Below are 14,689 nucleotides of genomic sequence, written 5' to 3' on the forward strand. Positions count from 1 at the left end.
ATTCCCTCCCCTCTCATATACGTCAGACTCGCGCTCTCCCCAACCTCAAAGCCTCATTCGGGTCACGTCTCCTCCAAGAGGCCCTCCCTGATTTAATTCCAACTCCCTCTCCCTTCTGCGTCGTCAACACGCTTGGGTCCGTACCCTTTGGGCGCTCGGTTTTCACCGCAGAACACTCGTATATATCCGTAGAGAGTTGTTTATATTAATGACTCTCTCCCCCCCTGGACTCTTTTGTAGGCAGGGAATTTGTCTAACACCTCCTGTAAGCGTATTCTCCCCGGCGCTTAAACTATAGCGCTCTAAACCCGGTAAGCGCTCGGTAAATACCACTGATTGATCCTGTGAGTAGGGCTAGCAAGAATAATAATCATATCAATAATATATATATAGCAATAATAAGCGCTTACTATTTGCTAAGAACTGGGGTAGGTACAGTGCAGATACGGTACAGACCAGATACAGTTCCTGTCCCACATGGGGCTCACCGTGTGAGGGGGGAAATGGGTATTTAATCCCCATTTTACAGATGTAGAAACTGAGACACGGAGAAGTGAAGTGGCTTGCCCAAGAACCCACAGCAGTCAGGTGGCACAGCTGGGATGAAGAGCCCGGGCAGGTTTCCCCACTGTCGGTCCTGTGCCCTTTCCATTCCTGTGCCCCGTGCTGCTTCTCGCGGGGCCGTTGGTTCATTCGATCGTATTTATTGAGCGCTTACTGTGTGCAGAGCATTGTGCTAAGCGCTTGGGAGAGTACGGTGAGAAGGAGCGTGGCTTAGTGGCGAGAGCACGGGCTTGGGAGTCGGAGGACGTGGGTGCTAATGCCGGCTCCGCCGTTTGTGCTCTGTGACCGTGGTCCGGCTACGTGACTTCTCTGTGCCTCGGTTCCCTCATCTGTAAAATGGGGATGAAGACCGTGAGCCCCGCGTGGGTCAGCCCGATGACCTTGTATCTAACCCAGCTCTTAGAACAGTGCTTGGCAAAGAGTACGCGCTTAACAAATACCATAATTATCATTATTGTAATGTAACAATAAACAGACACATTCCCCGCCCACAGCGAGCTTCCCGAACCACAGTAGCTTCACAGTAGCGCAGTAGCTTCTCTGTGCCTCAGTTTCCTCACCCATCCAAAGGAGATTAAACCCTACTCCCTTCCGCTTAAACTGTGAGCCCCATGTGGTACAGGGATTGTGTCCAGCCTGATTATTCTGTGTCTGTTCCTGCCCCTAACAGTCCTTGGCACGTAGAGCTTAACAAATACCGTAATCATGACGACGACGAACACTTAAATGTGATCGCGTTAGATCTGTTGACTCTGCTCTGCCTTCTAAGCTCTCAGGTCCCTCCATCATAAATGGTATTTATTGGGCGCTTGCTCTGAGAACAGAAAGGCTCCGGGCATGTCACTCCCCTCCTTAAAAACCTCCAGTGGTTGCCCGTCAACCTCCACACGGAACAAAAACTCCTCACTCTTGGCTTCGAGGCCGTCCATCCCCTTGGCCCCTCCTACCTCTCCTCCCTTCTCTCTTTCCACCGGCCACCCCGCACGCTCCGCTCCTCGGCCGCCCGCCTCCTCGCCGTCCCCCGTTCTCGCCTCTCCCGCCGTCCACCCCTGGCCCGCGTCCTCCCGCTGTCCCGGAACGCCCTCCCTCCTCACCTCCGCCAAACTACCTCTCTTCAAAGCCCTCCTGAGAGCTCACCTCCTCCGAGAGGCCTTCCCAGACTGAGCCCCCTTTTCCCTCTGCTCCCCTTCCCCTCAGCACTGTGCTCATTTGTATATATTATTTATTACCCTATTTATTTTGTTAATGAGGTGTACATCCCCTTGATACTCTTTATCTTGATGATGTCTTGTTTTTGTATTGTTCTGTTGGGGATTAAGACTGTGAGCCTCACGTGGGACAAACCGATGACCCTGTATCTCCCCCAGCGCTTAGAAGAGTGCTCTGCACATAGTAAGCGCTTAAAACAAATACCAACATTATTATTTTGCTCTGCCGTCCGTCTCCAGACTGTGAGCCCGTCATTGGGCGGGGATGGTCTCTATCTGTTGCCGGATTGTACATTCCAAGCACTCGGTACAGTGCTCTGCACGGAGTAGGCGCTCAATAAATGCTATCGAATGAATGGATGAATAAGCAGAGCCCTGTTCTAGGCGCTTGGGAGAGTCCAGTCCCACAGAGGTGTTAGAGCCGAGAGGTCCCCCGCCCACAAGGAGCTTACGGTCTAGAGGACGGGGGTACAATTTAGAGGAGAGGTTACGGGGCGGAGTAGAGGCCCCAGACCTCTGAGCCCCCTAACACCCCTCTTCTCCCCGTGCCTTGTCCTCCCCCCTTTTCTGGGGGCGGTCTCTGCGATCTCCGGCCATCCAGTCTTCTGCCTCTGACTCCTTTCCCTCATTCGATCACGATGGGCAACGCCACCGGCGTCAACAAAATGGATTCCCCCAAGAGAAGGAAGCCTTCTCCAAGGCAAAGAGGAACGCCCAGCCACGTTTTCTGAAAAGTGACTACCCAACTCTTTACCAGGGTGAGCTGCCAAGGAGAACGTCCTTAACAGCGTGTTCCTTTCCTTTCAGTTTTTAACGACGGCAATTCCAGGGAGCTAATGAGCCTCACGGGAACGATCCCTGTGCCTTACAGAGGTAAACCTTCATTACTGCACCTTTTTTTTCCCTCCTGGGTTTCGAGTATCCCTCCCCCACCCCTCCATCACCTCCCCTCAGCTAAGCCCCCTTTCCTTCTCCTCCTCTCCCTTCCCCTCCCCTCCGCACGGTGCTCATTTGTATATATTTTTACTACCCTATTTATTTTGTTGATGAGGTGTCCATCCCCTTGATTCTACTTATCATGATTATGTTGTCTTGTTTTTGTCCGTCCGTCTCCCCGGATTAGACTGTTAGCCCGTCATCGGGCTGGGATTGTCTCTATCTGTTGCCGAATTGTGTATTCCAAGCGCTTAGTACAGTGCTCTGCACATAGTAAGCGCTCAATAAATACCGTTGAATGAATTGAATGTCTTGTAAAGTGTAAAATACCTTGAACAAAATGGGGTTGGGTCTTCTGAAACCCGTACCGTGTTCCGATCACTAAACCGGGGTTGTCTGGGAAATGGCTGGGAAGGTTGTGTCTCTTTGGAAAAGAGCTCCGCCACGTGTCCTGCCGTGGGTGTGACCTTGGGCAAGTCGCGTCACTTCTCTGGGGCCTCAGTTCCCTCATCTTTAAAATGGGGATTGACTGGGAGCCCCAGGTGGGACGGAGACTGAGTCCAACCTGATTAACCTGAATCGACCTCAGCACTCAGAACGGTGCCTGGCACATTGAAAGCGTTGAACAAACACCGTTAAACAAAATCTACCGCGGCGCTTAGAACGGTGTTGGACGCATAGCGAGCGCTTAACGAGTACCGTCGTTACAGTTATTATTATCAGTCCCCGAGCTCCTAGGACGGCGGTCTGCCTGCTATTCATTCATTCAATAGTATTTATTGAGCGTTTACTATGTGCAGAGCACTGTACTAAGCGCTTGGAATGGACAAATCGGTAACAGAGACAATCCCTGCCTTTGACGGGCTTACGGTCTAATCGGGCGCTCGATAAACGCCACTGCTTGAGTGAAGCCAGGAGAGCGGTAACTAGAGAAATCGGGGGGCATCCAAGAACCGGTGGCCTCTGCTACCTTTTGGAGATGCGTCAACCGGTGGTATCTGAGCGCCGGCTGTGCGCGGAGCACTGTACGGAGCGCTCGGGAAAGTCCCGTGCGACAGAGTTCGGTAGACGTAACGGGCTGCCTGTCTAGAGGAGGGACTGCGCGGATTGAAACGTTATTCCAAGAGGGGCAGAAGGAAGAGCCAGGACTGGGCGAAAGCGGCCGAGCCGGACTGGCCAGGGTTCGTTCCCCCGTGGCATCGCGAGAGCCTTCCTCGGGACCAAGGGGGGCCCTGCTGGAGCTTTAAAGCAGTCGATCACCTTCCCCCCCCCCTCCTACCTCCCCTTGCTACTCTCCCACTGCAACTCAGGCCGCAGGCTTCCTCTAATGCCAAGCTTCTCCCCGTACCTCGATCTCACCTGTCTCGCTGTCGACCTCTCGCCCGCATCCTACCTCTGGCCTGGAATGTCGTAGGCCAACATTCCTACCTTCTGACGCCCAGGCCTGTGCTCTATCCACCAGGTCACACTGCTTCTCTAGTTACTGCCCTCCCGACTTCAGTGTCCCTCAGCAGACCTGTGGCAGGGCGGGGATTAGAACCCAGGTCCTTCGGTCTCTCAGGCCTGTGCTCTGTTGTTTGATGGTATTTGTCAAGCACTCACTCTGCGTCCAACACTGTTCTAAGGGCTGGGTTAGATACAAATCAATTAGGGTGGACCCAGACGCGGTCCCACGTGGGGCTCCCTGGCTAAATAGGAGGATGAAAAGAAGAACTGAAGCCCAGAGAAGCGAAGTGACTTGTCCAAGGTCACACGGGAGAGAAAGGGGCATGTCTCTTCATATGAGACAGATAACTGCTCTCCCCTACTTCAGTCTGTTGCCGAATCGCACATTCCGAGCGGTTAGTCCAGTGCCCTGCACACAGTAAGCGCTCAATAAATCCGATTCAATGAATGAATCTATAATTCTCTGTATTTATATTGATGCCACTGAGGCCCGTTTACTTCTTTTGCTGTCCGTCTCCCCACTTTTAGACTGTGAGCCTGTTGTTGGGTAGGGATCGTCTCTATCTGTTGCCCAGTTGTGCTTTTCAAGCGGGTAGTACCGTGCTCTGCACACAATAAGCGCTCAGTAAATACGACTGAATGAATGAAAAACCTCATTGAAGATTTTGTGGGCCCCAGCAGCATTAGGGCTATGAAATACTGTCCATCCTTATTTCCCTGGCTTCATTCTAACTACAGATCTGGTTTATCTGCATCATCTAGTTTGGTTCGGGATACACCCGGAGAGCATGAAATGATTGCTTTTATAGTATTCAATAGCGATCGCTAAACAGTAATGATAATACTGCTAATGGTGTTTTACTAAGCACTGTTCTAAAGCGCTAGAATAGATGCAAGTTCATCGGGTCGGATTCAGTCCCCGTCGCCCGGGGGGCTCCCGCTCTTATCCCCCTTTTACAGATGAAATAACCGAGGCCCAGAGAAGTGAAGTGATTTAGCCAGTGTTACACAGCAGACCTGTGGCAGAGCCGGGATTAGAACCCAGGTCCTTCTGAGTCCCAGGCCTGTGCTCTGTTGTTTGATAGTATGTGTTAAGCACTTACTATGTGTCAGACACTGTTCTAAGTGGTGGGGTGGCTACAAATCAATTGGGTTGGACCCAGTCCCTGTCCCACATGGGGACTCCCAGACTGAGTAGGAGGACGAACAGGAGAACCGAAGCCCACGGAACTGAAGTGACTTGTCCAAGGTCACACGGCAGAGAAGTGGCAGAGCCGCGATTAGAACCCAAGTCCTCCGACTCCCAGGCCTGTGCTCTTTCCACTAGGCCACGCTGCTGTCTCTCGCTTCACTTTGCTTCAAAGCTCAGATGACCCCAATTTTCATATATCTGAATCAAGTCTGGTCCCGCTCCATCCTCCCATATGAGCTTGGCTCGGAGCTAAATCTCATGTCTGCGTGAATTTGTTTTCCCAATATCGTGCTTGTATTTCTAAAGCATTACACATTTTAATCTACCCGTTTACTTACTTGGAGGTAACATCCACTTATGAGCTGCGGGGTGTCTCTTTGTGGCTTACTTTAATCTTCTAATGAGTCACGTATAATTCCAGCCTTTACGGTCTTCTAAAATCCTTCCCGCAAATGCAGTTTTGGATCGTGCCGATAGCGTATCATGGCCGTTCTTGTGGTATTTCCTGGCTGTGTGGGGTGATAGAAAATGGACACCGTCAGCCTCAGTTGAAACTTCGCGAGCTGCTTCGGAACCCTCTTCAAACTTACCTCTTTCGGTGCAGGGAAAAATCGAGATATTACGATTTGATTTAAAGTTTTGTCAGAATCACTTGGAGAGAGCAGTTTTTAAGATGTTGGGTCAAGATAAAAGCGAAGCAGTGGTAGGCATGATCTTTTTTTTCTTTTTTCTCGAAAGGTAACACATACAACATCCCCATCTGCTTGTGGCTTCTGGATAGTTACCCGTACAATCCCCCCATCTGTTTTGTCAAGCCTACCAGTTCAATGACCATTAAAACTGGAAAGCACGTGGATGCCAACGGCAAGATCTATCTCCCTTACCTACACGAATGGAAGCATGTAAGTAGACGTAAAAAAAGAAAAAAGCAACACTCTGAATTGGTGAGGTTTCGATTCCTTTATTTGAGGTTTTTTCAATATTAAGGAAACCTCTTTGGCAGCTGATTCAATCCCATGAACTACATTTTAGGCTGGTTTCCCTCCCCTAGATTCTAGCGCTAAAGCTTCCTTAGCTGCTCTCCTTTTTCTTTTGCTACTAGATTGTGAACTCCTCGAGGGCAAGGATCATGTCTCTTACCCCTTTGCAACCTCTCAAGCGTTTCTGTGCTCTTCTCAAAATAAGTGCTCAACGGATATTCTTCATGTGTACAGATAATTACAGGAATTATAAATCACAGGGGGGAATAGTGGTCTGGGGATTATGTCAAGGGAATTAGAAAGTAGGTGATGACAGGTTAGAGAATTTCTCCGTGCAGGGAAAGCTTCCTGGAACAGGTGGGTTTCGATCTATAATTTAGAGGAAGAGAGAAGAAGTGTGGTTTGGCAGGCAAGAGGGAGAAGACTTTGGCACGCATTTGGGCCGAAGGATTGGGTGGTCAACTGAAAGACTAGGAAGCAGCGTGGCCTAGCGGATAAAGCACGGGCCTGGGAGCCAGAAGACCTGGGTTCTGTTCTCAGTTCCACCGCTTGCCTGCTCTATGACCTTGGCCAAGTCACAGAACTTCGCCGCACCTCAGTTTGCTCATCTGCGAAATGGAGCTTCAGTCCCCGTTCTCCCTCCTGCCTGGACTGCGAGCCCCTTGTGGGACAGGGTCTCTCTCCAGCCTGTTGAACTTGCTTAGAACAGTGCTTGATGCGTAGTAAGCGTTTAACAAATACATTTTTTAAAAAAAAGAGTTTAAATATGAGACCATTAAATTCTCCGTTGCATCCCATCGGATGCCTCTGACTTCAATAATAATAGTAATTGTGGTGTTAAGCGCTTCCTGAGGACTTTACTAAGGACTGGGATGGATACAAGCAACTCCGGTTGGAAACCGTCCTTGTCCCACCTGGGGCTCCCGGTGTTAATCCCCATTTTATAAATGTGGGAACTGAGGTCCAGAGAAGTGAAGCGAGTGGCCCAAGGTCACCCAGCAGACTAGTGGCAGAGCCAGCATTAGAACCCACGACCTCCTGACTCCCGGGCCCGGACTCCACCCACTACGCCCTCTTAATTTGCTTCATTTCCCCCGGTTAGTTTCTGACTTAATTTGCTTTCTTTTCAGCCTCAGTCCGACTTGCTGGGATTGATCCAGGTGATGATCGTGGTGTTCGGGGATGAGCCTCCGGTCTTCTCTCGTCCCACGGTTTCGGCCTCGTACCCACCTTACCAGGCAACGGGACCACCAAATAGTGAGTGATGGAAAGACTCTACATTCTGTCGCGTAGGCGACGGGTCTGGAGGAGCAGTGCCTCCGAACCCCACTTTTGTTCCAAAGGCCGTCCCGTTTCGGGGGGCGGGGGAACCTGGCCGACGGCGGGGTGTTGGGCGAAAGCTCCCTTGCGTGTTTAGCATCGGGATCGCCGAGCGGTATTAAGGACGTAAAAAGACGCCGTATCGGGCTGGCGATTGATTCGGGCCAGTGTTCTGTCCGACGGGGACAATGGAGGATGCTGGGAGGAGCGGCGTCAGGGTCGGGCTCCTTGACATCCGGCTTCCCGATGACGACGGATCCCCGTCGCCTCAGACCGCCCCCCTTGAGTATTCCTTTGCGAGTCATTTGTCCGCCGGTTTCTATCCCGCACTCCTTGAACCGGTCGATCCTTTCCGTCCGGACGTTTCCCCGGCGAGGCGAATTCCTGGTGCCGCGGGTGTTTCCATATTGGTCTCGGTTATCGTGGGGCAGCTCTTAGCCCTGGTGAGGTGGGATACGGCGAGCAGCAATTCCGTGGTCACCGTGTCCCCGCCCTCGACCCTGCTGCTTTTCGGCCTTTGTCTCGTCCAAACTCCCGAGCCTTCAGGACCGCGGAATGAATTCTGGGGCGAGCCGCCGTGCGCACACATCTCCGTCCACGGTCTCTCCGCTCGCTCCCCAAGCCCTCCTCGTGTCAGGGAGAAGCAGCGTGGCTTAGTTGATAGAGCCCCGGCCTGGGACTCAGAAGGACCTGGGTTCTAATCCCGGCTCTGCCACGTAACTGCTGCGTGACCTTGGGCAAGTCGCTTCACTTCTCTGGCTTTGTTACCTCATCTGGAAAATGGGGTTTAGAAGCGTGAGCCCCTGGTGGGACCGGGACTGTGTCCGCCCTGCTCAACTTGTATTTAACCCAGTGCTCGGGTCAGTGCTCGGCACATAGTGAGCGCTAAACCGTTACTATTACTAGCAGTGTTAGTATTATCATCATTATTGTTATCATCATTATTAGAGAGGCAGCGTGGCTCAGTGGGAAGAGCCCGGGCTTCGGAGTCAGGTCATGAGTTCGACTCCCGGCTCTGCTACTTGTCAGCTGTGTGACTGTGGGCGGGTCACTTCACTTCTCTGTGCCTCAGTTCCCTCATCTGTAAAATGGGAATTAAAAGTGTGTGAGCCCCACGTGGGACAACCTGATCACCCTGTATCTCCCCCAGCGCTTAGAACAGTGCTCGGCACCTACCAAGCGCTTAACAAATACCAACGTTATTATCATTATGGGTTCGAATCCCAGCTCTGCCACTTGTCAGCTGTGTCCCCCAGCGCTTAGAACAGTGCTCGGCACCTACCAAGCGCTTAACAAATACCAACGTTATTATCATTATGGGTTCGAATCCCAGCTCTGCCACTTGTCAGCTGTGTGACTGTGGGCAAGTCACTTCACTTCTCTGGGCCTCAGTTCCCTCATCTGTAAAATGGGGGTGAAGACTGTGAGCCTCATGTGGGACAACCTGATTACCCTGCATCTACCCCAGTGCTCAGAACAGTGCTCTGCACATGGTAAGCGCTTAACAAATACCAACATCATCATTATTACTATTATTATTGTTATTATCGAGACTCCGCCTCCCCCTTCCGGCACCATGGCGTCTCCCCACGCCAGGCTGGGATGTGTCTAAATTTTTGTGAGTCCTCAGTTGGATTGGAGAGTCTTGCCCACTTCATTCATTCTATAGTATTTATTGAGCTCTTACTATGTGCAGAGCACTGTACTAAGCGCTTGGAATGGACAGTTTGGCAACAGATAGAGACGGTCCCTGCCCAGTGACGGGCTTACGGTCTAATCGGACCTGGCAAGCACCGAGGTGGGAGGGTGGCCTAGAGTTCTTGGGCTCCTCTGGGGACTCGTCTGTCCGTCTCCCCCGATCAGACCGTAAGCCCGTCAGACGGCAGGGACCGTCTCTATCTGTCGCCGACTCGTTCATTCCAAGGGCTTAGTACGGTGCTCTGCACATAGTAAGCGCTCAATAAATACTATTGAATGAACCTCTCTTGTAGATGGGCGTTCTCTTCCAGTCAGCCGATCGTCCAGTACAGCGGAAGTTACAGCCTGGCCAGGTCCACAGTTTCTCCCGCAGGTCCTCACGGGGCCCTTAGGTGGGCCCCCTCGCAACCTAAATCCCGTTGGTTCATTTATCAGTCCGCTCTAGAACGTCCCGAATTCCCCTCAGTTCGGTCGTGGGTTCTAATCCCGGCGCCGCCACTTACCAGCTGTGTGACTTTGGGCAAGGCACTTCACTTCTCTGTGCCTCAGTGACCTCATCTGTAAAATGGGGGTTAAGACTGTGAGCCCCACGGGGGCGACCTGATTGCCGTTTATCTACCCCAGCGCTTAGAACAGTGCTTGGCACATCGTAAGCGCTTAACAGATACCATCATTTATTAACATCTTATTATCCAGTCCCTCCGACCTGGCTGCTGCGAAGAACAGCTTTCGGGTGTGGAGGCCTCCTCCCCCAACATCTTTCTCGGCAAAGGTTAAAGTGAAGAGTGGCTTAATAGGTAGAGCCTGGGCCTAGGAGGTGGAAGTTCTATTTCCAGTTCTGTTCCCGGCTCCGCCATCTGTCCGCCGCGGGCCTGGGAGTCAGCGGGTCGAGGGTTCTAATGCCGGCTCTGCCCCCTTGTCTGCTGTGTGACTTCGGGCGAGTCACTTCACCTCTCGGCTCCTCGGTTGCATCGTCGTAAAACGGAGAGCCAGACTGTGAGCCCCACGTGGGACAGGGACTGTGTCCAACCCAGTTTGTTTATATCCACCCCAGCGCCTAGTGCAGTGCCTGGCCCATAGTAAGCGCTTAGCAGTTACCATTATTATTGTTATTGCTGTCTGTTGTGTGGCCTTGGGCAAGTCACTTTTCTGTGCCGAAGCGACCTCATCTGGAAATACGGGAGCAAGAGCGAAGCGTCCCACGTGGGTCACGGACAGCGTCCAACCCGATTAGCTTGAATCTGCCCCAGCATGGAATACGGTGCCTGGCACGTAGTTAGCGCTTAACATACAGGGGAAGAATAAAATCCACGGAGCCTCACTGAACCTCCTCATCATCCTTAAGGGCTCCTATTTCCCCGCCGGGTTGAAACGGTCCCTCCCCGTTTCCCGCTTCCCGCTTTGGCTGTGTTAAAAGAACTTCCTAGTATTATTAGTTGGGGCGTCCCTTGTGGGCTTTGACTTTTTGGACCAACAGATTTTCTGTTTCCACCATCCCCGCTTCTCTCTCCTGTGGACTTTTCTGCCTTCTCAGAAGAGGATGGCTGGCGTTGTGATTTCCTCCCCTGCCACGACAAACTAATAGTGCCGTGCTTCTCGATTTTTTCTTTTTTTCTTCCCCTGTCGTCGTCGTCCTGGCGCATACGGTCACGCGAGGTGCGTAAGGAAGTGGCGTGGTTGAGCAGAAAGAGTACGGGCCGGGGAGTCAGAGGACCCGGGTTCTAATCGCAGCTCTGCCCCGTGCCTGCTGTGTGATCTTGGACGAGTCACTTCACTTCTCTGTGCCTCAGCTCCCTCGTCTGTAGGAGGGGGATTCTATTCCCGTTCTCCCTCCTGCTTAGATTGGGAGACTCGGGTGGGACCTGATGATCTGGTACCGTTCCTAGAGCTTAGTACAGTTCTTGGTCCGTAGTGAGCGCTTAACAGGTACCACTGTGAGTGACCCTGTTTTTCTAAGGAGGCGTTCTTTCGGAAGATGTTACAGCAGCCACTTGCCCATCTCCTGGGGTCTGTGACACGTCTAGTAGATTTTCGGATGGCATCTCCTGTGGCACTAATGCCCTTCTATCTGGGCTCTGGCTCCTCTTCTGTCCAGCTGACTTGGGGTTCCTCGGGTGGGGTGGGCTGGAGTGGCCCTGTCCTGCTGCTGCTAGCTGGAAGAAGTCCGGAAAAAGGAGATTCTTCTTCTCCTCCTCCTTGTCATCCTCTTCCTCCTTCTTTCTTCTTCCTCCTCCTTTCTTCTTCCTCCTTCTTTCTTCTTCCTCCTCCTCCTCCTCCTCCTCCTCCTTCTCCTCCTTCTTCTCCTCCTCCTCTTCTCCTCCTTCTCCTTCTCCTCCTTCTCCTTCTCCTTCTTCCTCCTCCTCCTCCTCTTCTCCTCCTCCTCCTCTTCTCCTCCTTCTCCTCCTCCTCCTCTTCTCCTCCTTCTCCTCCTCCTCCTCCTCCTCTTCTCCTCCTTCTCCTCCCCTCCTTCTCCTCCTTCTCCTTCTCCTCCTCCTCCTCCTCCTCCTCCTCCCCTTCTCCTCCTCCTCCTCCTCCTCCCTCCTCCTCCCCCTCCCTCCTCCTCCCTCCTCCTCCTCCTTCTCATCCTCTTCTTCCTCCTCCTTCTCCTCCTTCTCCTCCTCTTTCCTTCTTCCTCCTCCTTTCTTCTTCCTCCTCCTCCTCCTCCTCTTTCCTTCCTCCTTTCTTCCTCCTCCTCCTCCTCCTCCTCCTCCTCCTCTTTCCTTCTTCCTCCTTTCTTCCTCCTCCTTCTCCTCCTCCTTTTTCCTCCTTCCTCCTTCCTCCTCCTTTCTCCTCCTTCAGAATTGCCTTGGGCAGTACAGACTCTTTTCAGCAGCTTGAGCCAGAAAGAGGCCTCTCCCTCCATGCCTCAATCAGTCCTGTTTGCACGCTTACTGTGTGCTGAGCACTGTACTAAGCGCTTGGGAGAGTACAATATACCAGAGTTGGTAGACGTGTTCCCTGCTCAAACGAGCTTACAGCCTAGAGGACGAATTCTCAAAACCATAGAGCTCGACAGCCTTACGATCCCGTCAGCTGCCCGGGACCCCAGGCAGCTTCGTCTTGGGGTGGCCCCCACCCCCAGCTGCTCCCGTAGGGCCGCTGGGCTCCTTGCGAGGGTCCTTGTCTTTTTACCTTTAGAGAAGCAGCGGGGCTCAGCGGAAAGAGCCCGGGCTGGGACATCAGAGATCATGGGTTCAAATCCCGGCTCTGCCGCTTGTCAGCTGGGTGACTTTGGGCAGCGTGGCTCAGTGGAAAGAGCCTGGGCTTGAGAGTCAGAGGTCATGGGTTCGTATCCTGGCGCTGCCACTTGGCAGCTGTGTGACTGTGGGCAAGTCACTTAACTTCTCTGTGCCTCAGTTACCTCATCTGGAAAATGGGGATTAAGACGGTGAGCCTCATGAGGGGCAACCTGATGACCCTGTATCTACCCCAGCGCTTAGAGCAGTGCTCTGCACATAGTAAGCGCTTAATACCAACATTATCGTTATTATTTGGGCGAGTCACTTAACTTCTGTGCCTCACTGACTTTATCTGTAAAATGGGGATTAAGACTGTGAGCCCCATGTGGGACAACCTGATCGCCTTGTATCCCCCAGCGCTTAAAACAGTGCTCTGCACATAGTAAGCGCTTAACAAATGCCACTATTATTATTCTCTGTGCCTCGGTGACCTTCGTCCGTAAAATGGGGATTGACTTGTGGGACAACCTGATCACTTTGTATCCCCCAGCGCTTAGAACAGTGCTTTGCACATGGTAAGTGCTCAACAAATGTCAACATTATTATTATTGTTGTTGTTGTTGTCACCTAGTTTTGGTGAGCCCGATGAGGAACATAGTTTGGGTCCAGCCTGATTAGCTTGCATCTACCCCTGCGCTTAGAACAGTGCTTGACACACAGTAAGTGATGAACAGATACTGTTGTTGTTATAATTATTAGTAATCGTGAAATGTATATATCCTCTGCCAAAGTCCTTACCTCCACTTCTCATCCTGATACGTTAGTTCCCACAGTCCACCCTGGTGAGGCTGATGAATAATAATAATGTTGGTATTTGTTAAGCGCTTACTATGTGCCGAGCACTGTTCTAAGCGCTGGGGTAGCCACAGGGGAATCAGGTTGTCCCACGTGGGGCTCACAGTCTTAATCCCCATTTTACAGATGAGGCACCGAGAAGTGAAGTGACTTGCCCAAAGTCAGACAGCTGACAAGTGGCCAAGCCAGGATTCGAACCCATGACCTCTGACTCCAAAGCCCGGGCTCTTTCCACTGAGCCACGCTGCTTCTCCCCAGTTTTCTGTCCTCAGCACCTGCCCTACTTCTGAGACGCACAGAGAGGCATCACGGCCTAGCGGATGGAGCACGGGCCTGGGAGTCGGAAGGTCATGGGTTTTAATCCCGGCTCTGCCACGTGTCCATTGTGTGACCTTGGCCGAGTCCCTTCACTTCCCTGGGCCTCATCTGTAAAAATGAGGATGGAGACTATGAGCCCCACATGGGACAGACACTGTGTCCAACCTTCTTCGCTAATATCCACCCAGTGCTTAGTACAGTGCCTGGAACATGGTAAGGACTTAAATATCATCATTCTTATTATTATTATTACTGTTCTGTCCGGCTCTCAGTCTCAGCTAATATCTTCCGGCTCCTTTCCTCACCTCCGGGTTGTCTGCAGCAGAACCCGAGGCCAGCGCTTTTACCGCCAGCGAGGAATTTCTCCCCCCGGGTCGCGTCCGACTACCCTAGCTTAAGAAGACCGGTCCTTCCGTTGCAGTGATACCGATCTGACTGCCCCGCTTCCCGAAACCCACAAGGATAGAACCGCGTCGGCCTCGTCTTCCATCGAGTTGTATTTTGAGTCGGAGGGCCCTTTCCCCGGGCGAGCCGGAGGTCGTCAGCCGGAGCGTCCGCGAAGCGCGTTTCGAGGCATCGGCCGGCCTGGGACGACAAGCGAAATGAGGTCGATTTGGTCTCCGTCCTTTAAGGTGGCATCGAAGCAGAGCGGCCTGGTTAATAAAGCGTATTACGGCTCTCTGCGTTGCCTCGTCGAAAGAGGCTGGGATCCTCCGTGGACCCAGCCGGCACGAGGGCTTAGTTCCCCCCGACTTCTAGGGTCCCCAGCCGACCGTAGGTCATCAGTCGACCGAGTCGGAAAGAGATGGAGGGAGTGGCTGGGGTGACTTGGGGGGGGGGGGTGGGAAGGGGGGCGGTGAGCTCCAGTGGCCAACGATGGGCCGAGGGCAGCCACTTGGCCACACCGACTCTGAGACGGGTGATGCTGCACTTCCGATTCGGAGCAGCGATGATAAGGGAAATAAAATGGTAGAACGGACACGCGTGGGGTTC

At 52.5% G+C, this 14,689-nt stretch overlaps 1 protein-coding gene across 2 annotated transcripts in view; it reads left to right on the forward strand.

Annotated features, from left to right (window-relative positions):
* Window positions 1-14,689, forward strand: part of TSG101 (tumor susceptibility 101) — a 63,588-nt gene that overhangs the window by 11,968 nt on the left and 36,931 nt on the right. For both annotated transcript variants that reach the window (XM_029060327.2, XM_029060328.2), the window contains exons 3-5: window positions 2,580-2,645; window positions 6,085-6,248; window positions 7,457-7,583. In XM_029060327.2, the coding sequence (XP_028916160.1) occupies window positions 2,580-2,645; window positions 6,085-6,248; window positions 7,457-7,583 (357 nt within the window). The remainder of the gene's footprint in view (window positions 1-2,579; window positions 2,646-6,084; window positions 6,249-7,456; window positions 7,584-14,689) is intronic.

The sequence above is a fragment of the Ornithorhynchus anatinus genome, chromosome 3, assembly GCF_004115215.2.
Source record: "Ornithorhynchus anatinus isolate Pmale09 chromosome 3, mOrnAna1.pri.v4, whole genome shotgun sequence".
Lineage (NCBI taxonomy): Eukaryota > Metazoa > Chordata > Mammalia > Monotremata > Ornithorhynchidae > Ornithorhynchus > Ornithorhynchus anatinus.